Source organism: Cadophora gregata, assembly GCF_030347475.1.
Source record: "Cadophora gregata isolate MNR1 chromosome Unknown scaffold_1, whole genome shotgun sequence".
In the NCBI taxonomy this organism is placed as follows: domain Eukaryota; kingdom Fungi; phylum Ascomycota; class Leotiomycetes; order Helotiales; family Ploettnerulaceae; genus Cadophora; species Cadophora gregata.
In genome coordinates, this window is record NW_026695924.1 from 1,526,231 (window position 1) to 1,549,930 (window position 23,700).

The window sequence follows — 23,700 nt, forward strand, 5'->3', positions numbered from 1 at the left end:
GCCCTTGGAAACATATGACATTGGAATGAAACAAAGCTGTAGTTTTAATCGGACCCCTGCTTTACAGATTTGTCCAAGCTTCTTAGCGCATTTTGCTGAAGATGGGCTTGATGAGATGTTTGCTCCCTTGATGCTGCCGTGTATGATATGTGACATATCAGAAGCTGCCTTATCCAATTCTACTTATAACTAGTACTCGCCACATAAGATTTCTTCAAATTATTGCAGTAAAAACACATGATGGTCCAAAAAGTGCAGGCTGGTTGACACCGGAAAATGTGGCAGTCTAATAGCAAATCACAACCAAGCCGATATCAAGATTCGGCCATGGTGTAAGTTGCAGCCTTATTTTTCTAACCCACCATGAATTAATCTCATTTTAAGACTTCACTTCTACCTTCTTACCTGTGTACGATTGCTGCCTGAGTTGAATTATCTTGAAATCTGAAATCATCTTCGTCAAAGACAACAACACCACCAAACATCACAATACGAAGGCAGAACAATGCGAAACACAACGCCAATGACAACAATACGAATAGCTTCCAGCGACTTCAAGATGGAAGATTTAGATGAGGAAGTATTCTACGAATGTCTCGCTACCCCTCAAACACCGACACCAACAAGAACTTTCCATCTCCCCCTTTCCACGCTTTCGATCTACTGTCGCCAACACGATTCGTCGACAACTTCGAACAAAACCTCCGAACTTGCTCAAAATGGAGCTAAAGATATTTTCAGTGACTCTACAACCAACAAAAACTTCCAAGCAGAAAAGATCGCTCCGATCCTATCAAGTGTTGTAATAGAGTACTCGCCGCCAAGTCACATGACCTCGATCAAGGAAGCTGCGACCCCACATATTCCTCCTTCGACCCCTCCCTCTTCCTACGCGCAGCTGTCGAATCCGTATGAAGGTCATGGCTTCAGCGGATATGTCGACTCCAACACTACCTCTGAAGCTCCTCCTCTATCACCTTCTTCGTCGGTGTCAACAACAGAGTCGATAAGCGAGCCACCAACCCCTGGCAAAGATGGCAGCATCCGTCCGAGACGATTCTGGAGCTCTCCTACCCCGATCCCATCGCCACAAACATTCTCATCGAACAAGCTTGATATTTTGACATCTTCTGAATCCAACTTGCAGCACAGAGGTGTCACAGGTCAGCAAATTCCCGCAAGTCCAACCTCGGTACCAGAATCAATACGCGTGAACCAGAGACTTGTTTCCAAATCAACAGTCAGCGCTCTCGTCGGAAGACGCAAAGCTTCGAGAATTGTCCTTGCGACTGGTCCTTACATTCGTGAAGGCTTCAAGCTCGTCAACTGGCCTGAAGCACATCCCGTTCTCGAAACCGATGCCCTCGAATCTGGCCATGTAATCGGATACGGCACATACCCAGTCCAGCTCACGTTTCAGCAGCTCGCCCGCCAGAAGCGCAATATCATGCGTCGGAAAGTGCAGCACTACCGACTGGATGAGGAGATCAAGATTGTCAAGAGCTATGGATCTGTCAGCGGCGAGAGTGAGACATCGAGTGAGGGAGACAAGGATTCGGAGAAAGGAACACACATTGAGGTGGCAGTCTTGTAGGAAGAAGATACCGATGCAGATACTGAGGCTGAAGTGAAGTCTATGGGAGCGGAAATTTTGGCTGTTTAAGGAAAAGTGTGATTGAGCGCGGTCGGGTTGAGCTGACCCATATTCGGGAAGGAGAGAAGTGAAGTTCCAAGGTTGAAAAGTGTGCGTTTGAAATTTGGTATGGGCGGCGTTATGGAGGGTCTGGGCGTTAAGTGGCAATATGAAGTGGAAATCTTTCGAGCCCGTATGAGCAAGTCATATTCAGCCTTGAGGGCTATCTGACTATTTCGAGCGTGGGGGTGACCATTTGAAGGGGTGGAGCCATTTGAGGTGAAGGACAGATCTTTAGAGGCACCTATATGCTGCGTGTCTTTTTGCAAGCTCAGCATTAGGAAGAGATCAGAGACAAATAAACACCTGGTATGACGTATCAACCAAGTTCTTTTAGAGCTTTCGAACTGTAAATAATAAAGTAGAGTGAGTCAAGTTCAACTGTCTTCTTATCTTGGCTAAAAGTAAATTGGAATACGTAGCAACTACAGTGTAGTCGTTCTATTTTTCAGAAGAATGAATTGTTTATTGAGGTCTAGAGATACACGAAGGATGCGCAGGTAGAGGGTAAGAGTGATCACCGAGGCAGAGTTCGGTCTCTAGACAGCTCCTTCAGAACTCAATGCCTGTTGTGGAGACAACCCACAATTGGTATCAGATGATTCTCTAACGAGGTATCATTACCCGACCACTTGGCAAATGTTACCCAAGAATAAGAATCAGCGAAAGTTAAAACTGTCTCGTCTTCGAAAAATGTCAGTTTTCGGTGCGTTCTGGTGATCGTGCGCCACTTTCAGACGACACTGAAACACACTCGTCTGATGGCATCGACCCACGCACCAGATGCAGATACGAGCCGTGGATCATATACGGAGTCTTATAACAGTCTCCACAAAGTTACCCTGGTTGCCGAGAACCAAATGGACTGCGCCTGTATCAACCTTATACAAAACCAAGGAAGGTTTTATGTTGTGTGGATATATAGACATAGGCTCCTCAGCTGTTTGGATACTCCTTCTCCTCATCATCCTTTCTCCTCACTCGATCTTTTTATACCCATTCCCGCCGGTCGGACTTCCTTTAATTTTCCTGCTCCAATTTCTCCTCTCAATTGTCCACGATTTGCCAAGTCCGTCCCAGATAGCCAAAATGCAATTCTCAGTCATAGCCCTTCTCCTCACCTTCAGCGCTTTCTCCACAGCTTCCGTGATAGTCGAGCGTCAAAATGGTGGGCGTGTCGTTCCTACCGGTGAATGCTGTGTCGCAAACACTAGTGTGAAGCAAGACACCTGCACCACGGCTACTGGAGCAGCAGGACGTTGTGTCCCAGGTGGGAATGCTTGTGAGTACCCACTTGGAGTTTTGCCACCAGAATCCCAACTGACTTGTCAAAGGTGGAGGATCTCTCAGCTGTGTTGCGACTGCAAATCTAGCTTGTGATGCTGCGATCATCGAGCGTGGCAAGTCTCTGTGCCGTACCAAGGTCGCAGGAGGATTCATAGATGGCGCGAGTATCATCCCTTCGTTATCGCAGGCCAAGGTCAACTAGATGTTCGGTGTAAACATGCTCGGAAAGAGGAGGAAAACTCTGTCTTGAGACGGTGGAATGGGTGCTTCTCCTCCTCTTCCCTTGATGGAAAGTCGCAACAATAGTGAGAAATGAAAGCTTGATCCGAAAACAGTTGATACTTGTGCTTCGAGATGATTTATCCAGACCACAATTCTATCAATCAGTCCAGCAGTGTCGACTTGCTCGGGGCTAGGCGATTTGCTACTTGGTTTGCTGCTCTTAACGTCAGTCAGAGACCGACAACATCTTTTTGTTTGTCCAGGCTGGAAGATATCTTGGGCATTCAAAGTATTAATATACACTCAGTATAAGTGGAGTTGACAGGTATTGACAGCCATGATGAGAAAAGGAATTTGAAGTCCCCATAGCCTGATGCACCCCGAGAGGACTCCTGTGAATGAGCTACATCATCACCGGCTTCCAGGACTCTGCAGCTGATCTTCGTTTTCCTTCTACCTTCCAATTTTCTTCTTGGATTTGATGCTTCAAGAATTAGTCCAGATAAGGTCCTTGTTGAAGAGTAAGTAGGTGTATTCTTAGTGCCAGTGCTAAGCGAGGTTTTGTTTTCCTCCTAGTGCCCATCACTTAGAGGACTTTGAGCCATATATACAGCAATAACAATAACAATAAAGTCAATCCGAACTCAAAATTCTTGGTTTGCTATCACAACGCAGACCATGTTGTCTGAGAAAGATAACGCAGAAAGCTCAGTATGATCCAAGAATTGCCGGGTGCTCGCAGCCGGGTACCAGGAAGATCGTTGACGGCTGTAGGAGTGCGCGCCAGTTCCAAGATCTGGTTATCTTTCCCTCTTAATCACATTTGGCAGGGTAACAGATTATTTCAGTTGGGTTTTAAATGCTTTCATAGCCCAACGATTCAAAGCAAGATTTTAGAGCCCCAGAATCAGCACCATATCTCTTCTCAACAGTTTTGGAAGCCCTCCTTGAAGAATTCACAAGCAGCATTGAATACCTCAAACCTCTTGATCTGAAAATGAGGACATCGGTCCGATATAATTCACATTCGCCCGGACATTTCCGTGATTCATTTGGCCAGTTCCTCTGTGATTCAACAGAGAGAGAATCATGATTCAGACGGGCAACGAACAGCACGACAGCTTTGTCTTCAAATCTGGATATAAAGTCTTGCAGCTGCATCGACAACTCTGTTTCTCAGCACCCACTTTCCAATATCATCTTGTAGGACCATCCTCTGCTCCCACCTCCCACCAACAACACATACAGTATTACCTAGCACGCGCCACACTTACTGCATAAAGTTCAAGACAAAGACAGGTTCCAGCCCTGGGCAGAAACAACTCATTATGTCAACTCCGTCGGTAGTTAGCACCATCTTCTGCTGCGGCTCCGCTATCCCAGTCCACGACTCATCCGTCATGAAACTTCACAACGACCCCAACCGAGACCTCCATGAAGCCATCTTCCAGAGCTTTCTCTCTTTTGCAGTACGTCGTCAAAATTCTGCAGACCTTCTCTCGCTCATTATGGGGTTTGAACCTGAATCATCAACCTCCACGCCTGGCACGATCCCCCAGCCACAGCCTGCACCCGTCTTTTCTCTCGAGGCCTTGGAAAATAATCCACTGACTCCAACAACTCCGTACGTCATTCACGTCACTTCTCGCCATGATTTCGGTCCAGTCTACTCACATCGTTACTTCGTGTGCCCGCCAGATTTGGACCAGGACTGGGTGGAGATCAGTTTGATTCAGTGGTTTGCGAGAGGCGAGCCGTTCAAGATGAAGGCTGAGAAGTGGGACCTAAAGTGCAAAGATGACTGCAAGTTCTTCAGAATGACGCTCAGGCCGAATTTGGCAATGAGAGGTTGCTATCCTGTATCCGTGGGTGGTGAAGTACAGACTGGTGAATCTTCTCCATCGGGCTCTGGCTCTGGCGGAGAAAGTAACGTGCAGGGGACATTGGATTATTGACAGACGCGGGTGTGGATTGATCGATCAGTGCGTAAGGAGATTGTAAGAAATATTTGTTTGCTAGAAGTGTGGCGAGAACTGATGTTCCGTGCCGCGGGACTGCATTGGTTTTGCGTGAGATGTTTTGTCGGAGTATGTGCCCGTAACTTGGAAGGTATTGGCTTACTCGTTTATGCGAGATATTTTGGAGGATTGTTATTGTGTTTTGTAAAGCATATGAACTTTTGATGGTTTAAAGTCGTTGCTACTTGTGTATATTATCTTGCCCAACCAGAGTAGGAGAATATGCTCGTAATCAAGATATGACAAAGACCTCAGGTAGTGAGCTATTTTGCTGTTAAATTTACGGAAGTAAAACAAGTCATAACTCAGTTGAAAAGTAACAGAGCATCCTGGAATCTAGGTTGTCGAAGCTTGTCGCGATGCTTCATCCTACTGCTTTCCGAGTTTCAAGCTCGTAGACTGGATGATTGGTATCCAGCTCACGAGCTGCCATCCCACTACCATCCATCTCCGGCTTCTCACCCACAGCCACATTTATCTCCGTAGCTACTGGCCCTGCCTTTGCCTTTCCCCTTTTTCTGAACCACCAAACAGCCAATATCAGACTTGCGAGCGCCAACACTGCCACTACAACTGCAATCGCTGCAATCGTGCCGGTTGATAGTTTCTTGTTTCCTATTCCACTTTTGAATCCGCTACTTGTCCCAGCAGGTGAGGCGCTAGAGCTCGTTTGTACAGCAAAGTCGGAATCCTTCCAGCGAATTTGAATTGGATAGGCATAGTCGTACGCCGTGCTCACACCGGTCTGCGCCGAAAGAGTTTCAGTCGAGTATATGGACTGGTGTACGATATTGTCAACCACGAGAGCTGTAGTTGCGGACGCTCGCAAAGTAGCGCATATGGAGAAGCATGGCCACATTGGGCAAGTGTATCCTCTAACGAGTGTTTGTTACCTGCGATTCGTATAGATAATACAGGAAGTCTTGCTTACAGCGGACAACAAAACCGCACACTCTCTCCTGCTGGCAGTATTGTCTCAACTTCTGCTGGCCCATTACACGTCTGATATCCCTGTGGACACACCCCTGGACTGAAATAGCTACTATACCACGCGTTGTCGGAGGTATAAAACCGTGATGATGGGCAGCACTGGCTGAGGGCACACCCCCCCAGCAGCAGCGACGACCACGAACTCTGCCCGAGAATGGTAGTGTGGAAATCAAACTGGTTTGAACAAATCGATGGGAATGCCACAGGCGTGGTCAGCGGTCCCAGGTTGGTGGATGAAGTGATTGTCGCGGTTGCTAGACAGGTAACTGTCGTTGTAGGATTCGTTTCTGGTGGGACTACAAGGCTGGTAGCAGTAGCCATGCTGTACAATCGTAGTCTTTGCCGACAAATAATTATAATGAGCAGGACTGAGTTGGAAAGGCGAGGTTAGCGTGTTCAGCTGTGACCTTCAGCCGCAGAATTGGGCATACCATACGGATCACTTGCGCGGAACGCCAAATCTGTGCGGCTTCGGAGTTCTCATTTCCACAACTCATCCTTCATTTTGAGAAGCTGGAGCTGTCGCAGAATGGAAGCATTGCATCGTGTAAAGAAGCAATCTTTTTGTTTTGTCAGATCCCTCTTTTGAGTAGCTAGTAATGGACTTCAGAAGCTACATGCTTAAAGGATGCACAAAGCTGTAATAGTATTGGACCCTATGAATTCTGCTGGGAGCATTTGTGTACACCCGAGAGCGGGAGGGCGAGCCGGTACTCGTCATTAGGATTAAGGGAGGATTCTTGTTGAAATTTAAACCTGTTAGTTGATCTATACCTGCGCACTGTTGATAAGGCATCCTCATAGAAAATGATTATGCAATCAAACAAGAGTTCAATATAGAGCCATCTGACAGTGATTGAATCACGTTTACTAGTATACAGGAGTCAGGCGGATGAATAATTTAAGAGAAGATTCTGAATGAAGAATCATTTACAATTGAATAAGCGACACCAAAGTAAACAAGGAGACGAGATGATCGCCTGCCACCTCACCAATCAGAAACTTGCACCTGTTGCACCTAAGCCTCGGCCCGGAGGTTCGGCATCGGCAGCCCGTCATATCGCGTCCCACCAGAGGGGACCTCCAGCAAGCATCAATACTCACATGCAAGTTTGGATAATTTCCTTTTATGAGTTTTTAATCTTCGCTTCGACCTCTCTCAACACTTCCTCTCTTTCTTCTCATAAACAAGATATACGATCACAAACATGTCCGAAATCAGCGGCCTCCCACCATCCGAGACATCTCCCGACAAAGCTCTCCCCCTCCCTCACCCACGACCCCCTCGACTCCCTCCACCTATACGAAATTTCCGCGCCTGGCTTCCCCTCTACCTCTCCAAGACCGACCGCACTCTCGCCCGTCTCTCACAAATCCTATCCACACCCACAGGAACAGATACCGTCCTCCTAACAATCTGCTACACCTCCCTCCTCACCTCCAACATCTTAACCTCTATATCCCTCTCCCGTCTACGCGCAAAAGCGCTCTCCGTAATCGAAAAAGCCATCTCCCTCCCCCCAAACACAGCCCTCTACATCTCGACGTCGAACATCCCGCCCTCGAAACTCCTCATCATATCTGCGCGGCTGAAAGCGCTGTCGAGCCTGATATCCGATGTAAGGATATTTGCGAGGTTGTGGGGATTACTGGGGCTGTATAGCTGGGGGAAACAAGTCTGGAATCAGGATCGTGGGGATGAAGTCGTACGGGGTATAGCAGCTATCCAAGTCGTCTCGAATATCCTCTATCAGTACCTCGAGAACATGGCATATCTCAGCTCGAAAGGGATATGGGGCTGGAGTTCGGAGAAGCAGAGTAAGGCTTGGGTGTGGAGTTCGAGGTTCTGGGCCCTACATGTGATGTTGGATCTTGTAAGATTGGGCAGGGAGAGGACTGAACAGAGGAAGATGGTGAAGTGGAAGGGGAGGGAGGAGGAGGCAGAGAGGGCGGAAGCGGAGTTTTGGAAGCGGTGGAAGAGGCAGCTGTTGATCAATATGGCGTACGCACCATTGACGATACATTGGAGTTTGGAGAAGGGGCTTGTGGGTCAGTTCTGGGTTGGATTATTTGGGAGTGTGGCGGGGTTAGCGAAGCTGAAGGAGGCGTGGAGGTTGAGCGGAATCAATTGATGAATGATATGAGGCCGGGATTTCAAGTTTGGAAATGGAATATACCCTTTGTGATTATTATTTAGCTGTGCTTGCTTTGGTGCAATGTGAAAACATCTCGAGCATCCCGCGGAGAGGACAGATCCGCCATTCTCTAATTCATCTCGTATGGGAGATACTTTGGCAGAGCATAAGACTATGCTGGAATCTTTCAAAAACAGTCAGATCGCAGCCAATAGAAGGTTTCACCATGTAATCTCTATGGAAATGATATCCGGCAAGCAAGAAAACGTCTGAGATAGGTTCCACACGACCAGACGCAGTGCTAACACTAGGAAAGCACTTCACTTGCGCCAAAAACTTAATTCTCATTCGGAGGCCGTCGTTCGATCTCATCGTATGCTGAATTTATCATTCTGTTCATGGCATTCATTCATAAATAATCTCACTAATGGACATAACATAAACAGCTGCACGCAGACTCAAGTACTGTGTGATCCTTTTGTATAAATCGCACCTCCCAGTCTGATGCTGACGCAAAAAAGATAGACACCTCAGAAACCTGCCAGCAGTGCGGTGTACAAGAACTAAGTACAAAGTGCCTCCCGAGACAGGACGGAACGACAGACACACAACGTATTCATCACTCTTCGCTCAGCACACAGTCCGCCACTATCCAAGATGCAGGAATCCAACGTGGGCGGACCATCCACCAAACACGAGAGTCGTCACAGCGACCTCAGCCCTTTGTCGTCCGGTTGCGCCAGTATCCCTAGGCCTCTCAAGAACTCAGTATGGACCTCCGGCCTCTCCTCCACCATGGTCCTGTAGGTGTAGTGGTATGCCACTCTCTCCCACCGATGACCCTCCTTCAGATACTTACACATCCACTTCTTGACCCCGTCATCAACCTTACTGCTGACATACACCGTCCCAATAATCTTCGCCCACTCCTCCTCGGTAATATCTTTCTCCATCTTCTTCAGCCTCCCAAGACTGTGGTCAAGTACAGACTTACACCCTACATTACTCGCAAGTATATTCAGCGTGACCTCATCAAACGGATCGTTATTTGAGTAGTTCTCGCGGTTGATCCACGAAATCAACATATCGACCACCTTGTCCGGGACATCGTCCTCCTTCTTCTTATCCATGTACTTGACCAGATCGGACTCGAACTTGGTCGCCTCGAGGAGGTACGAGGCGCGCACGGAGCGCGCTTTGCCGCGGACGGTCACGTCTTTGACTTTGAATTTGAAGTCAGATTTTGAGTTGCTGTTGGTGCCGCTGTCGCAGCAGGATGACGATGAGGAGCATGAGTGGCGTGGATCCGTGTAGGGGTAGTAGGGGGCGTAAGGGTCATGGGGTGCTTGGAGGGGAGAGAGGCTTAAGTTTGGGTTAAGGGGAGGGTAGAAAGCACCAGGTCTTTGGAGGGCGGTGGTGAAGGGACCGCTGGCGTTAGGTAGAAGGGGTGCGCGCCCTGGGAACATAGGACTGGGGAATCCAGAGTTGCGGGCAAGTTGCAGTTGGATGGGATTGGGGACAATGCCGGACATGCTTGACATGCCTGTAAGGGGACTTTGCCCTGGCATGCCTATCCCAGGGTAGTATGGCAGATTGGGATTCCCTCGGCGCAGTGGCGACTGCCGCTGGTGTGGTAACCAAGACATGTTGATGTATGGACTGGCTAAGAGAGAATTTCTCGGGAGGTCGAAAACGATGAGACTGAAGATCAATACAATGTACTAGGCCAGAGGAGAAATTCGGAGTAGAGGACGTTACGACGTTGAGTACGAAAACTGGGGACGACTGGGGTCAAAACTATTTGAGCCCCTCAGATAAATTCTCATCCACGAACCGGGAACGCACTGTCACTATGACATACTACACAACGTAGTACTTTGTTGCTAGAATGATACCATGTTGAATCCCTTCCGCTGTCACTTGCACGCATTCGTGTGAAATGGAAGCGCACGCACAGCTCAACGTCGGGAAGGGTGTAACCTCACGTGTCCGCGTACAAGGCAAACATGCGGCCGTATAAAGTGCATATGTAACATGATATAACCAATAAATAACCACTGAAGAGGATAACCGCAACCTTTCCAATATTCGTGTCAATTGTATCCCCTCTAGGACAAGCAGAACACCTGGACACAGATGGTGGTCCTCGAGGACGAAACCTGTCATTTTGTGATCGATCCAAGCTTTGTCGTACAAGTGAAGCCTAGATCACCGATGGGTAGCTGCATTAGGAAGGCCTGGAAAAATTGCCGCGTATTCGAATAAATCCATCCAGTCTTACTCCAATCCTAGTACTTTGGTCCTCCATACCCCTCATCCGGTCTTCTGTTCTCGTCGAAATGTCTCTTGCGAAGAGCGGCAAGGCGCTTTTTCTTGGTAACAGAGTTGACATAGGTGCCGATGAAGAATGAAATAATGTTGAAGAAGGGAACCCAGGTGTGCTCAGGAAGGAATTTCTGTGCAAAGGCCAACGCCAATGGCGATGAGACCCAGCTGACTTTCATGACAGGCATGAAACCTGCTCTCCAGGTCGCATGGACTTGGTGGAAAGTCTTAGCGCCGGCAATAATGGCCATTGAGATCAGGTAGACACTGTTCTGGATTGGTGCAATCTTATTTCTGTTAGCAAATGTTTCGATGATGGGAGATTCGTATACATACGAGCAAATTGCTGCACACAATCTGGAGAATCTTCGCCTTCAAACTCGTCCGGCCGGCGAAGATCTTCTGGAGTATGCTAATCAGGACATGGCCCAATGGTGCACTGATGAAAGCTCCGTATGCTGCCATCTTGGGCACTCGGGAAGAGAAGTAACCCCCACTCTTTGTGATATCCTTCGCGATCCAGGATGCGAGGAGTTCTTGCAACGCAGACAATGTGCCGGACGTCAACATCTTTGTGCGGAGGGGATTCGTCTGAAGCTGCTTGAGGTATGCCTGACGGTGGTCATCAGCAACGTTGCCATCAACTCTATCGCATCTATCCATCACATACCGCCAAATAGCCCTTCTGTCCAACGCTGCTCTTTCCTCCGGTCAACGCTGTACCGATCTCATCCGCCAATTCGTGCTTTGCCGACTTCATGGTGGGCAGTGCGGCGGCAGCACCGCCGGTCTGCTTGATCGTATCCTTCTCGAATTTGACTGACATCGTGCCGAGTACTAGGGGGTGGTTCTAATGTCCTTGTAGCAGAGGGTCAGCTATATGTTCTGACGATGATAAGCTGAAGCTGACAGGATGCGCCGATGCGCCAGTTGCGCGAAAGGTAGCTCGCAGCCCAATGTTTACTGATTGAAGTGAAGCCGAGGTAGCGCGACACAAGCTGGGATGCGACTAGGCTTCTTGTGCAGCCAGTGAACGGAAGGAGAGCGCTGGACTGAGGGTGACTGACCTTTGGGGATGTTCCTGCAGATATCCTCGCAGCCGATGACTCTGACTCTGACTCTGACTCTGAGGGGTGGTAGAGAGAGAGCGAGGTTGTGGTTATCGCCAGGAGTAGATAGCCGTGGCAATTGTGAGTGCAGAGAGGAGAGGTTGATGATATTATAATGCGGAGAGAGCAAGGCGAGGAGAGGTGCTAGCTGATTAGCGCTGCCTGGCTGCGTTGAACTCAGCAGGGATCAAGCTGGGTGGCTTGGTGAGCTGTCCGCCGGGAGACGACCAAGGGAAATAAACAACCAGCACCACACGCCCACGCCCACGCCCACACCCGCGCAGCGCAACCTTTACTCGAGCAACAATGGCACTACTACTACTGTACTTGGTGACGATCTTATCCGCTCGACCGTATCGACACAATTCGCCTTGGACAATCAAAATGCTGACTTGCGAACTGTTTTTGTGATACATACTCGTGCTACTTCAATGCATCCAGCTCAGACCAACCCTCTTATTCAGCTTGGCAATCCGGCCGGAGCCGCCAAATGGTGAAACATTGTCACAAAAAAGCAATATGCGAGAAGACTTTCTCGATATCTGATTGAGAAGGTCCTTGAGCAGATTTACCCTGTTGCTGGTATCAACACTGATTGAAGAACTTTATCCAGCCATGTACAGTGCTGATGGTAAAGGTATATCTTCATCAATCTGCTTGGCAAACACCATTTCTCAGCTGACGTGAACATTCGGTCCCATTGAGAAGGAGTACAGAATCACTGAACGGAAATGAGTCCACCAAAAACTTTCAACGAATCAAGTCTCATTTTTTGCACTGCACTTGCCTTAGATTGCATGTTTTTCCTTTAGCGGTTTTCTCTCGTTTTAAATTCTTTCAATGTTTTTGAGGTTGTTTATACAATATTTTCAGGAATACACAGAGAAAATTAGTCGAAGAAGACGTAATAGAATCTCCAAAGCGCAATTGCTGAAGGTGAATTTGGGACACACTTATTCCCTCTATTGGAATGAATACATGCTTCTCGGTTCTGAAGCCTCAACGTCATGAGGTCTCTGTCAGCATTATTTGCTGTTCTATCCGTGGCATGCAATAGTCTGAAATAGAACCGATAATGGCTTATGGACTCCCAGATAATGGGTCTCAAGACATGGCCGTGGAAGGCGATTTTTATTGTCAGAGGCGGCTCTCACTCAATTCGCTTGCTCATGTCACACACTCGCTTTCAACATTGGCAGCCGTTCTGGATATCACGTTCAAGGCGACAGTCCGCCGACCGTCAAAAAAGCTGTGCTCGCTTGTAAATATCAACAATCTCCGCAGGCCCTTCAGATTCTCGACCCCACAATACAACTTCGAGTACTGGCTGCACGAGATGGACATGAATCTTGCAACGCAGGCTCCTCGTCCCATAGCGGTAGTCACTCCTCCTATGGCAGCTGTGACAGACCAAGTTCCTCCCTCTCCTCGCCGCTTCACTATCTCGACTTTTCCAGCAATTTCGCCCCGTACACGTAAGAATGGCGGTAATGGCCAATGCACCCATATCACAACGACGCGTCTTTACACTGAAGATTTCCGCTGCGCGCAATGTCTCAATCTAGGTTCGTTTGGATGGCTGTATCGCTGTACACAAGACCGAGAACTGCTGTTGGAGGAGGACATTGAACGCGGATGCGAGGTTCGTATTCATCATTTAGGTTGCACAGATCTTTGATTTAATTTGCGTCCTTTCTTTTGAATATCGAATCTCAAGGCTGATATCTTGATTCTTGATTGCAGGAGAAACTAGACAAATTCTGTGACATCCTACCTAGGTCCATCTCTCCACGCACCCGGAGCGCGTTGGCAAGACTCGACAAGCTGAGCTTCTTGACTGAAATCAGCGATGACGCTATGAAGCACTATACACCAGACCAATTGAAGACTGTTCTTGCCCAGAGAGCGCATGTAAGTTCTTGGAGTGTGTCGCACTGCCGCGTCTCAACGCGTGTCCTCATCCAAGCCATAAAGTCTTTGTTCTAAAAATGAGGGACTGACATCACACGCAGCTTCTCGACACAGTTTCCCAACCAGACTACACAGACTTCCCCGAATCATTCTTCTCCAACCGTCCCCTTCCGACACCATATCCAAGCCAACCACCTGGTCTGCTCATTTCCGCAGGATTGCCAACCAGCAACACAGGTCTTCTTAAGCCCTGGTTCCCTCTTCAAGGCGGCGAGTGCCAATTCAAATGCTGTCACTTCTGCCGACCATCCATGAAAGAGCGCAGTTTCCTCTCCCTGAATGGTATCGCGAATGGTGATATCCCAGCTACGACGATCACGGGTTTCGGTTTCCATTTGCAGAGGAAGAGACCGGTTGCATTGGTCAAGCACGTTAAGAATCTGGGATTGAGACCAAATCCTCCTCCTGTACGTTTTCCTTTCTTTCGCCCCTTCAATCTTGTATGCTTGTGTAGTATATGATTGCTCTAGTGGCCTGCTGCTTGGGCTTTGTACCAAAAATAGCTAACATTATCCAGCGCCTCCCACCCCGACCAGACGACTCAGCCGACAGCCAATCTCTGCCTCCCAGTCCAACAGTGTCACCCAAGCGTAGAAAGAAGGTCAAGCGTCTTCCAACCTATCTCGGTCTAGGAATCGTCCCCTCGGAAGCCACCCATCCATCGACGTTACCCACATATACATCTCCAACTCCACCAAGCCCCCTCCTACCCAGCACGCCTAAATTCGCAAACCTCCCACAATTCCCCTCCAATAACACCTCATCTGCAACTGAGTCTGGAACCGGTATCAACCTCCCATGTTCCACAACCTCAATCCTCAGCTCTTTCGAGCTCGGAAATCTCTCTTCGCTCCCGTCCTCGGAGATACCCCACAGACGTCACCCATACTCCCAATCAGCCTCAAACTCAGAGTCCGCGCAACGTATCCATACGCTCGCTACAGTCACTCCACTTCCACCTCCAACACCTTCCGAGCAATACTCAAACATGTCCTCAAATATGGCAGGTATATCACGCAGTCTTGGAGTTGTGCGCAGACAAACTGGGCACATATCCGAATACATAGCTGGAACAGGAACAGAGTCAGAAAAGGAGCAAGAAGAGGATCCGTACTCGCTTGATATTGATATGGATGTTGATACTGATGTCGGGGAAGGTGAGATCACTGCTTCGAGACCACTCACGTCGATGGAGACAGGCGAGCTAATCCAAGGCGAATTTGGGAGGGCACCGCTTGATGTCAAGGACGGTGTGGCTCTTACGGAGGAGAGTGTTGAACTTCATGTTCCGGATATCATTACACAATTTTGAATCTGGTTCCTATTTCGGCTTCATCATGGGGGGGTGACTTGTTTTGATTCCTAGGCTTGGCTTTGTTTTTCGGCGCTATTTGGTTTCGGTAAGCGAACATTGCATAGAAAGTCGGTGTTAAATTTGACGAGCCAGAAATCGGACACACTTTGTATCTCGAGACATAGGAGCGAACTATTTCAATGTCAAGAACTGACATCGGTTTTGTTTTGATTTTCCTCAAGGTGCCTCGACTTCCCACGAGTTGACCCCAAATTTGTATTTCTGCACGGGAGCCCAACTAGGATTGAGAAATATTTCTCCCCCACCCACTTCATTCCACCACAAAATCTGCGATTCCCTCGGATTTCTGCGAGGAATCCAAAACGTCTTCGACCCAAACCCTAAGTTTAAGTAACGTTTGAGTGCGAATCGCCATAACTCGAGCATCGCAGGAGGCCCTGGATACTCCCTAATGGGAAGACGACTGTATCTTCTTCGTCCTTCAAGTGCCCATGCGATTCTCATCTTGATATCAAGCTGATATGGTATGGCCTCTCCCTGTGAGCCTTTCAATGCTGGGTGAAAACTTGTGAGCAAATATTGACTCGTTAAATCCTCGAATGCTGCAGGCATCGTCACTTGCTCAATCTGGAAGACCCCAAATCTCACAATAGAGACCGTTCTATTTCCTTGCTTTTTCTTATAGGCAGCTTCATAGTTTCTTTGTGACTCGGGATTTGAAAGCATCGAGTCAAAGTGATCGTAGGCCACTAACAGAAGCATTAACTCTCTGACCGCTCCAACATCTTCAGGGTGTTCCGCCCCGTCCGGCTCGGGATTGTTTGGGTGTGGAGGCTTTTGCCGCTGCCTTTTCCTTCCATCTTCGACGATCCAGGATGCGAAAGGGCCGAAGCAAGTCTCGTACTCTCGATCCCGCCATTGCCCGATCTCGCTCCAATCATCGACATCAAAATTGTAAACAGGGAATCGCCGAAGGTAGGGGATGTCCTCTGGTCTGGTAGGTCCATCTTCCGAAGCATTATCCCAGTCCATGTACAAGTACTTGTATTCCTCGTGGCCGTGACGTGCGAAGAATCCCTCCTTTCCTCCGTTCTCCTTGGCTTGAAAAATCGGCGCCATGTAAGGTGCAGCAAGAACCGCGCCAGCAAGAAGTAATCGATACATGGCTCTATAGAATTCATCCCGAAAGCACTCGATCCTTGGGCGTCTGGCGTCTGGACTGCGCAGCACCCGATTCATCGCTTTGCGGAACATACCCTGCATGGAATCGAAGCCTGCTGAGATAGGCCCTTGGATTTCTTCATTCGGACTTCCTGGAAATTGTCGATATGATGAGGGGTAACGATAATACCCCACGTCATGGAAAAGATGGTCATCTATGCTCAATGTGTCGCTATTGAAATACTTCCATTCAAGACACTGGACGAGATATCGCATGTTGAGGACTTCTTTGAGTTCGGCGACTTCTGGGAGCCTATAGTCCCCGCTCAACGTGTTGATCTTGATCACTGGCTGGGAAGTCTTCTTTTGGTAGGCTTTGAGAACAATCGCTGTCGCTCGTACCTGAGTCTATGTTTAGCTTCCAGAAAACCAAGAGGATTCAATGTCTTTACCGCCATGAAAGCGTCGTCAAATGACCGAATCTGGGCTCTTCCCACGCTCCGGACGATTGTCCCCGAATGCTTCTCCCAGGCCGCATGAGTCTGTTTGCACGCTGAGGCAAGTGCGATGACCTGAGGGAAGTCATCGCAGCTCTCAAAAATGCGTGAAAGGAGCTCGATTGGTATCAAGAGCATAGAGGCCATGTTCGTGTTATGGAAACTAATCCAAATGTTGTTACTGAATGTCGGGATAGCAATCGTTGTGTGATTTGTGGTGATCAGGTGTGTTGGTAGTATCAATCGAATCACAGATGAGAGGGTAATATTTATGTAAGGACCCGGCTGCTCGTCAAATCGTCCGGAAGTTGATAGGTTGGACTTCAAGCAGAGCCGAGATCACCCTCCTGAGAAAAAATGAAGGCGATAAAGCGAGTAAGCTCAAATCCATAGCTCTTATTCTGACCCAAAAGTTGCAAACTCTGGGTTGGCAGGTCGGATACCTCTCGTCTCAACAGAGTACGAGGCTATCCAGAAATGGAGGTCTCAAGGCTACAGTAGCCTGAAGGTTTGATAATGGGTTTTCCACGCGAAGTGATGGATCTGAATTGCATCGGTCAGACATGGTAAGTCTTTGGTAAATGGAAGCTAGGTTGTGATAGCTAGTCGCTAATGGAAGAATTGTATACTAATTTCCATGCACACAAGCACTTGCATTTTCTTAAATTGTAAATGCAACAGTGATGGGGCTTTCTTACCTTATGTTATAATTTGTCTGCCTGCGTTATGGAGGTTTAGAAGAGGAATTAAAGGCTTGCTTTTGTCTTTGAGGATTATGGTGGTGAGGGCTCGCTTGTGGATTGAATTTTGTTGACTTCCATGTTTGCTACGGAGAGCGGAATCAAGAAATTTAGATGGATGTGGGAGAATGCCGACTCAAAAGAAATAACTAGAGTATATGGCAAATATGAAAGGTACTCATGCCATGTTCGTCTTTACCTTACACTTACACAGTAAGTTCCACGTGCCTTTCACCTGACAAGCCAACAACTTTGGATAAGAAAGCCTCGCGAGAAGCCTCTCTTCAAATTGTTGTGTACGGTGTTCTCCACAGCCCAAGTTCTGGGTTTCTTCCGAGATCATCCATCACCAATGGATCATGCCGTGCCACAAGGCATGAAATGTGGCACCGGCCAAGAAGCATCCAGGTTCTATTTCAGACGGGGTTTCAGGGCCTTCGCTTCAGCGACCGGCAGTCGCTCGTTGGTCCAGAGCTTCTCAGAGCTCCCTTTTCCCCACGGCATCCTTGGTGATAGGAGGCGATACTGGGTTTCAAGTTCGCGGTGCGCTCCTCATTTGGAGCCTATTGATCCGATGAGAATTTTCCTTTCCATTCGAGGGATTAGATTTTGTGTCATTTAAGCTCTTGTCGATCTTACCATGCCCTGTCCATGCCATACCGCGGCACGCACGCTACACTCTCAGACAGCACAGGTTTGTCCATACATAATGTGAACCACGGGCCAGAACGTCTGCGATTCGAATGATCTGGATCTTTGCTCTTCGACGTGTTGCTCTGTTGAGTCGGATGCATGACTGTGCGAGCTAGCTACACTATTTCTCGAGTTGACTCGAAGTACTGGGCTTTGGCTTTTGTTGAACTTGGAAAAGTGGCCGGCGCCGAAGTACATTTAGTTCAAGAAATCAGGTGGCTGAACGAAGAAGGGGAGAACTCACCGAACAACAACCTAACGACGGACGAAGGAACGCCCTGCCTCGCCTTGGTTGCCCTGCTGCCCTGCCACCAAGCTTTAGACAGACGCCACGCCGATTAACTCGATTGCATTGCGGAGCAAGCAACATCTGGCTTTTCCATTCCCTCTCAATAGTCGATTCCAGAGCAGAAACACTCCAGTCATTGATGTCGTGACGTCGGGACATTAACATACGACAGCGACCAACAGAAGCTACAATAGCCACAATAATAATGATGGCCGAAGTTCAGAATCCTCCTCCAATGCACGACCACGACGCTGCATCAGCAGCAACAGCAGCCAATCCTCGGCCAATCCCTCCACGTTCAGCTATCCGTATCCCCCCGCCCTCAACAGTCGCTCTACCACCGTCCATGTCTGCAAGTCGGATTCGGAACTCACATCTCGCACTCGACACCTTTTCGCCCGTTAATCAGAATGGCAGTTTCGAGTTCGACCGCGTGCTGAAGAGCGGACTTGTTTCTAAGAGGACGAGGAAGACCAAGGTAGGTGGTAGTTGAAAGCCTTTGTTACATCACGCTCAGCAAACAAGCTTACGGAGAATTCCCACTGACACAACATCCCGTTATCTACAGGCTTGGAAATCCATCTATCTCGTCCTCCGGCCCAACTCTCTCTCAATATACAAAGACGCCAATGAAGCTAAACTCCGCCATAAAATCCACCTTTCCGACCTCACCGCCGTCGCTTTCCTCAAAGACCCAAAGCACAAACGCCAGAATGTCTTCGGGCTTTTCTCTCCCTCGCGCAACTACCACCTCGAAGCCAAGTCGAGGCAAGACGCAGAAGAATGGGTTGATCTAATCCGCACAGAAGCGCGCATCGAGCAGGAGGAAGAGGAGATGCTGCTGGCCAGTCCAGGCGGCAATGCCACAGGCACATACTCAGGCTTCGAACGCACAATGCAGCAACAACGCGAGCAGCGACTCCTCCACGACGAAAGACTCGGCTCCTCCTCCCCCGAACCCAGCGACCAAATCCCCATACCACGCACCCAGCGAACCGAAGCTCTAGGCCTCACAACGCAGCGGAGAGTCTCGCACACAATCGAATACTCCGGTAATGAGATCTCAGACATGTCAGATACGGATCTGCGCTGTCGGGGCGGCTCCAGCCTCTCTATCTCAGAAGACCCCATGGCTGTCAAGGCACCTATACCACCTAATCGGCCTATGCTCGGCGCACGCAACGTCTCACAACTGTCAGGCTTCAACATCGAAGCCGCAGACCCCGAGCGCGTCGTCTGGCAGGGCTATATCCTGTCCCTAAAATCCGCGCGGGGAGTCCGCCAGTGGAAAGACTACTGGGCCGTCATCCGGCCGCGGACGTTCGCGCTGTATAAGAACGACTCGGAATACTCGCCTATACTGATTATACAATTGGCGAATGTGATTAATGCTGTAGAGATTGATCCGCTGAGTCGGACGAAGAGGCATTGCTTACAGGTTATTACGGAGGAGAAGAGCTATAAGTTTTGTGCTCATGGTGAGGAGAGTTTGGATACTAGTTTGGGTGCCTTGAAGAGCTTGCTGGCGAGGAGGAAGGATGGCGAGGGGAAGGGGAGGGGTGTTGTGCGGTCATGACCGGTTATGAACGAATGATCAGTCATGGTGCGGTTCTCACGCACACATGTACCGACTTCCTCCCTTCCTCATGTGTTTTTGGATAAGCTAGCTGGTCTAGAATAGGCCGGGCTACGACTGTACAGGTACCTAAAGTTATCGAACAGCGCTGGAGATGAGAAAGATCGAAAAAGGAGAAGAGAGAGTATGAGAAAGAACTCGGCGAATGCATACGGTCTTTTGGCTAACGTAACGAAACGGCAAAATCAACAATGAACGAATGACACGAAACGTCTAACGATACTCATGACGGCGGGAAAAAAAAAAGGGGGGGGTATTCTGTAACTGTAATTAGTACACTCATGAAGGCAGCCCTCAGGGGAACTTGAGAAGGCAGAAGAAAATATGTTTTATTACTGTATTCAGTGTTGATTCTGGGCTTCATGTGACGTGACGTGACGTGACGCCTTGTGAAGGATTGGAGCGAGTTGGTAAGTTGCGTGTAAGCGAGCATCCGAGCAAGCCTTGAAAGTAAACAGACGCCGAGGTGTCAACAGAACAGAACAAGACAGGACAGGAGATGTCTCACGAAATTGTCATTTTAGCTTGCGTGTTCTTAGGCTTGACCCAGACATGTCACAGAGAGAAGCATACGTAAGCAAAAGTTAACTTTTTTCATATTCTACTGCTTGGAGCAGTGTATGTGATTATTATCAAATCTTTTAATCTTATCTCACTCATTTCACCGAAATATCTACAACACCAACGCAACAGCCATCACAGCCACTAGGCCCACCATCCCACCAACCCTCAAGCTCTCCGCCGCATTCGTACTCGTCGGACTAGGCGACGTGGTCCCGCTCCCACTTCCACTTCCAGATCCAGTCCCTGTTGCTGTCGGTGTAGGCGTTGGACTCGTCCCATTCGCAGTAGGCGTCACGCTGGCCCCCAAATCCGGCAAATCCGGAATCTCTACACTACTATCCGTACTACTCACATTGACAAACACACAATCGGCATCATATCGATATGGATTGATCAGGTTTGGGCCCGTCTTGTTCTCAAAGCCCAGGCGCACCAGCGAGTCCTGGCTATTGTTATACACGGGCCATCCGTAGTTCGTGAGGCCTTGTTGCGGATCTTTAGCGAACGTGGCCCAGGCGCCGCGCATATAGTTGCCAATACTGACTTGTTCTGCGGTGGCGGGGGGAGACGCCGGCGCGGTGTTGAACAGCATGGGGACTTCGGCGGTGTGCCATGTTCCTGCTTCGCTGGAGACTGCTAGGTTGGGGAACACGCCCATATATCTATATCTCCACGTCGGGATGTCGTTTGCGATGGATAGGTTGGCGCGGATGCCGGTCGGGCAGGTGAAAGCCTGGAGGTTGAAGGCGTTCCAGAATTTGTCGGGGTAGAAGAGGTCGTTGAGGGCGAACTGGGTGCGGAAGAGGCCGGCTTCGTAGTCGTTGTTGCCGATTAGCATAGGGATCTTTGCTGGGACGCGGGAGCTGTAGTTGGTGAAGACTACGACGTCGTCTTCGGTTGGGCCGAAGTAGCCTAGGATTGCGGCTGTTCCACTCGCTGGGGGGATGGAGTTGAGGATGTCGGTGTAGTTTTGCTTGCGCATGCAGTCCAAGACGGCGGTAGAGTCTGAAGAAGCGTTTCCGCAACCCAGAGTTCCGCTGACGTTGTACCATGCTGCGGCGCCGAATTCCTTGGAGTTGGGGAGGCCCCAGCCGATGACATTACCAGACTCGGGAATGAGTCCTGCGACGATTGGATCCTTTGTCCAAGCGTAGGAGTAGATGTCGACCGAAGCTGCGCCTGCAGATTGTCCAAAGAGAGTTATTCTTGATGGGTCGCCTCCAAAGTTCTCGATGTTGTCTCGGACCCATTCTACAGCGAGTCGCTGGTCGAGAATAGCGAGGTTGGCTGTTGAGTTTGGGTTTCCTGGGAAGCCAAGAATGCTCAATCGGTAGCTGTAAATTACGCCTTAGCTTATAATCATATATAACGGATAGGAGAACATACTTGAGAGAAACTACCACAACGTCTTCCTGTCCAGCAATGTTTGCACCATTGTATCCAGGAACCGAAGCTGCTCCGCTGCTGAATCCACCTCCATAGAGCCAGACCAAAACAGCTTTCTTCGTGTCACCAGTTTGAGGCTTGGTCCAGACATTCAGGAACAAACAATCCTCACTGTATTGTCCCGTAGCACTCAGGATTGACAAGGTGGAAATGCCAGCAGATGTGACATTGGCCTTGTCGAGAGCCTGAACAGAAGGCGTGCTACTATTGGATCTCTTGACTGGGCAATTGGGACCCTTAAAACTCAATTAGCACCCGTACCGATCCCTCGTCGCGTAGAGACTTACGAAAGACGTTCCATTGATCGAGCTGTTCCCTGTGAACTTGACAGGAGCAGCAAATCTCAGATCTCCAACCGGGGCTTGTCCGTAAGGAATGCCCAGGTATTCCGAGACCTCGGAATTGTTCTTTGCAGCGTGTCCACTGACTGGGCCGCTTTCCGTCTGTACAGTCTGTCCGACAGTCCAATTGGCAGCTTGGCGGCGTTCGAGGCTGAAAGCGCTGGCGCAGAGTCCTGCCACGAGGGTAACAAGCAATGATAACTTCATAGCTGCGACGTCTTATCTCGAGCGCGTAGAAGAGAAGGCAGGAAGGTAGAAGTGGCGAGAGGAGGGGAGGGAGGAAGGAAAAGATCGAAAGGGTAAAAGAGTGAAGGAAAGTAACGGTCGTACCTACATACTTGTACTTGCAGTCACCTACCTGACGTGTACTAACTTACTTCCAACTCAATTGGTAAGTCAATTACTTACGTCTCCACCTTCCTGATCAGCTCTCCACATTCTTGCAGGCAGGTCGAGTGCGGGTGTGCAGGCAAGCATTGGCAGCCAAATGGGATGGGTTGGGATGGGATGGGATCTTTTCATCATCGAAAACCCGGCCTTGGAATAATAATCGGGTAGGTCGTGGGACCTCGCTCGTGGACACGAATGCAGTCTAGCCCAGCCCCAGCAGCACGGAGCTCCCAGCCTCATAAGCTTTGGCGGCAGCGGACTTGGGCCCGAACGAGGACTAAATCGATGAGATACGAGCGTTGCGGAGAGGGGAAACCATTTTCCCCAGGACAGAGCAGCGGGTAGCGCTTGGAATTTGGGGGACGCGAGGCAGAGCACGAAAATTGTGTATGTGCATGTGATGTGCCTGTCTGCCTGTGTCAAGAAATTAAAATCGCGGGGAAGAGCCTCGCTGCCTCGGTCCATGCGAGGCAGGGATGGAGGATGACAGGAACAGGATGAGGATGCACAGGGATCGAGCGGGCTCAGGCTTGCTAGTTGGGTCTGCTCTGCTGCATGATGCATCATCACCAGAAATGAAAGATTGAATGGGGAATGGAGAGCGAAAGTAGTGCTGAGCAAGATACGAGTAATCTCGATACTGTACTGTTTTGGTTCGGTATCGGCTCGGCATTGCATGAACAGTTGTTTTCCCGACATGAGAGTCGAGACTCACAAATAAAAGTAGCGGAGCTCCATATCGGTGGGAGCTTGAGAGTGAGACCATCGAGACCGGTTCACAGCTTCGTCCCTAAGGTACTTGTACCTACTTGACCTGAGCCCGTTCCCGAATTGGCCGACTTGAAGAGCATGCCGTCAACACTACTGTGTTTGTCCGG

The 23,700-nt window shown here is 49.2% G+C and overlaps 12 protein-coding genes across 13 annotated transcripts; 6 read left to right on the forward strand and 6 right to left on the reverse strand.

Moving 5' to 3' along the window:
• Window positions 1-559: 559 nt before the first annotated feature.
• Window positions 560-2,010, forward strand: ONS95_000505 (uncharacterized protein; the record flags this gene model as incomplete). Its single annotated transcript, XM_058493661.1, has 1 exon — window positions 560-2,010. The coding sequence occupies one exon, from the start codon at window positions 560-562 to the stop codon at window positions 1,592-1,594; it is 1,035 nt and encodes a 344-aa protein (XP_058363861.1). The 3' UTR covers window positions 1,595-2,010.
• Window positions 2,011-2,574: 564 nt separating this feature from the next.
• ONS95_000506 (uncharacterized protein) lies at window positions 2,575-3,348 on the forward strand. Its single transcript, XM_058493662.1, has 2 exons — window positions 2,575-2,975; window positions 3,028-3,348. Exons 1-2 carry the CDS (start codon window positions 2,600-2,602, stop codon window positions 3,180-3,182), a joined length of 531 nt encoding a protein of 176 aa, XP_058363862.1. The 5' UTR covers window positions 2,575-2,599; the 3' UTR covers window positions 3,183-3,348.
• A 709-nt stretch (window positions 3,349-4,057) lies between these two features.
• Window positions 4,058-4,363, reverse strand: ONS95_000507 (uncharacterized protein; the record flags this gene model as incomplete). The annotated part of the gene is made up of 1 exon (XM_058493663.1): window positions 4,058-4,363. The coding sequence occupies one exon, from the start codon at window positions 4,361-4,363 to the stop codon at window positions 4,058-4,060; it is 306 nt and encodes a 101-aa protein (XP_058363863.1).
• Window positions 4,364-4,384: 21 nt separating this feature from the next.
• ONS95_000508 (uncharacterized protein) lies at window positions 4,385-5,300 on the forward strand. The gene has a single exon (XM_058493664.1). It carries the CDS (start codon window positions 4,531-4,533, stop codon window positions 5,155-5,157), a length of 627 nt encoding a protein of 208 aa, XP_058363864.1. The 5' UTR covers window positions 4,385-4,530; the 3' UTR covers window positions 5,158-5,300.
• Window positions 5,301-5,364: 64 nt separating this feature from the next.
• On the reverse strand, window positions 5,365-6,646 carry ONS95_000509 (uncharacterized protein). Its single transcript, XM_058493665.1, has 2 exons — window positions 6,152-6,646; window positions 5,365-6,095 (listed from the first exon to the last, which is right to left on the reverse strand). Exons 1-2 carry the CDS (start codon window positions 6,529-6,531, stop codon window positions 5,585-5,587), a joined length of 891 nt encoding a protein of 296 aa, XP_058363865.1. The 5' UTR covers window positions 6,532-6,646; the 3' UTR covers window positions 5,365-5,584.
• Window positions 6,647-7,306: 660 nt separating this feature from the next.
• Window positions 7,307-8,574, forward strand: ONS95_000510 (uncharacterized protein). The gene has a single exon (XM_058493666.1). The coding sequence runs from the start codon at window positions 7,419-7,421 to the stop codon at window positions 8,340-8,342; it is 924 nt and encodes a 307-aa protein (XP_058363866.1). The 5' UTR covers window positions 7,307-7,418; the 3' UTR covers window positions 8,343-8,574.
• A 475-nt stretch (window positions 8,575-9,049) lies between these two features.
• Window positions 9,050-9,991, reverse strand: ONS95_000511 (uncharacterized protein; the record flags this gene model as incomplete). Its single annotated transcript, XM_058493667.1, has 1 exon — window positions 9,050-9,991. One exon carries the CDS (start codon window positions 9,989-9,991, stop codon window positions 9,050-9,052), a length of 942 nt encoding a protein of 313 aa, XP_058363867.1.
• A 229-nt stretch (window positions 9,992-10,220) lies between these two features.
• Window positions 10,221-11,922, reverse strand: ONS95_000512 (uncharacterized protein). Of its 2 annotated transcripts, none has more exons than XM_058493668.1 (3): window positions 11,738-11,922; window positions 11,007-11,528; window positions 10,221-10,957 (listed from the first exon to the last, which is right to left on the reverse strand). In XM_058493668.1, exons 2-3 carry the CDS (start codon window positions 11,331-11,333, stop codon window positions 10,634-10,636), a joined length of 651 nt encoding a protein of 216 aa, XP_058363868.1. In that variant the 5' UTR covers window positions 11,334-11,528; window positions 11,738-11,922; the 3' UTR covers window positions 10,221-10,633. The 2 variants fall into 2 exon arrangements, with proteins under 2 accessions (XP_058363868.1, XP_058363869.1); XM_058493669.1 differs by having other exon boundaries at window positions 11,007-11,282; window positions 11,341-11,922.
• Window positions 11,923-12,665: 743 nt separating this feature from the next.
• On the forward strand, window positions 12,666-15,062 carry ONS95_000513 (uncharacterized protein; the record flags this gene model as incomplete). Its single annotated transcript, XM_058493670.1, has 4 exons — window positions 12,666-13,421; window positions 13,523-13,690; window positions 13,792-14,157; window positions 14,268-15,062. Exons 1-4 carry the CDS (start codon window positions 12,855-12,857, stop codon window positions 15,060-15,062), a joined length of 1,896 nt encoding a protein of 631 aa, XP_058363870.1. The 5' UTR covers window positions 12,666-12,854.
• A 219-nt stretch (window positions 15,063-15,281) lies between these two features.
• Window positions 15,282-16,870, reverse strand: ONS95_000514 (uncharacterized protein; the record flags this gene model as incomplete). Its single annotated transcript, XM_058493671.1, has 2 exons — window positions 15,282-16,628; window positions 16,679-16,870. 2 exons carry the CDS (start codon window positions 16,868-16,870, stop codon window positions 15,282-15,284), a joined length of 1,539 nt encoding a protein of 512 aa, XP_058363871.1.
• A 1,780-nt stretch (window positions 16,871-18,650) lies between these two features.
• Window positions 18,651-20,415, forward strand: ONS95_000515 (uncharacterized protein; the record flags this gene model as incomplete). The annotated part of the gene is made up of 2 exons (XM_058493672.1): window positions 18,651-18,923; window positions 19,014-20,415. 2 exons carry the CDS (start codon window positions 18,651-18,653, stop codon window positions 20,019-20,021), a joined length of 1,281 nt encoding a protein of 426 aa, XP_058363872.1. The 3' UTR covers window positions 20,022-20,415.
• A 249-nt stretch (window positions 20,416-20,664) lies between these two features.
• On the reverse strand, window positions 20,665-23,524 carry ONS95_015013 (uncharacterized protein). The gene is made up of 3 exons (XM_058508692.1): window positions 22,379-23,524; window positions 22,032-22,327; window positions 20,665-21,979 (listed from the first exon to the last, which is right to left on the reverse strand). Exons 1-3 carry the CDS (start codon window positions 22,637-22,639, stop codon window positions 20,755-20,757), a joined length of 1,782 nt encoding a protein of 593 aa, XP_058363873.1. The 5' UTR covers window positions 22,640-23,524; the 3' UTR covers window positions 20,665-20,754.
• Between the last annotated feature and the right edge of the window lie 176 nt (window positions 23,525-23,700).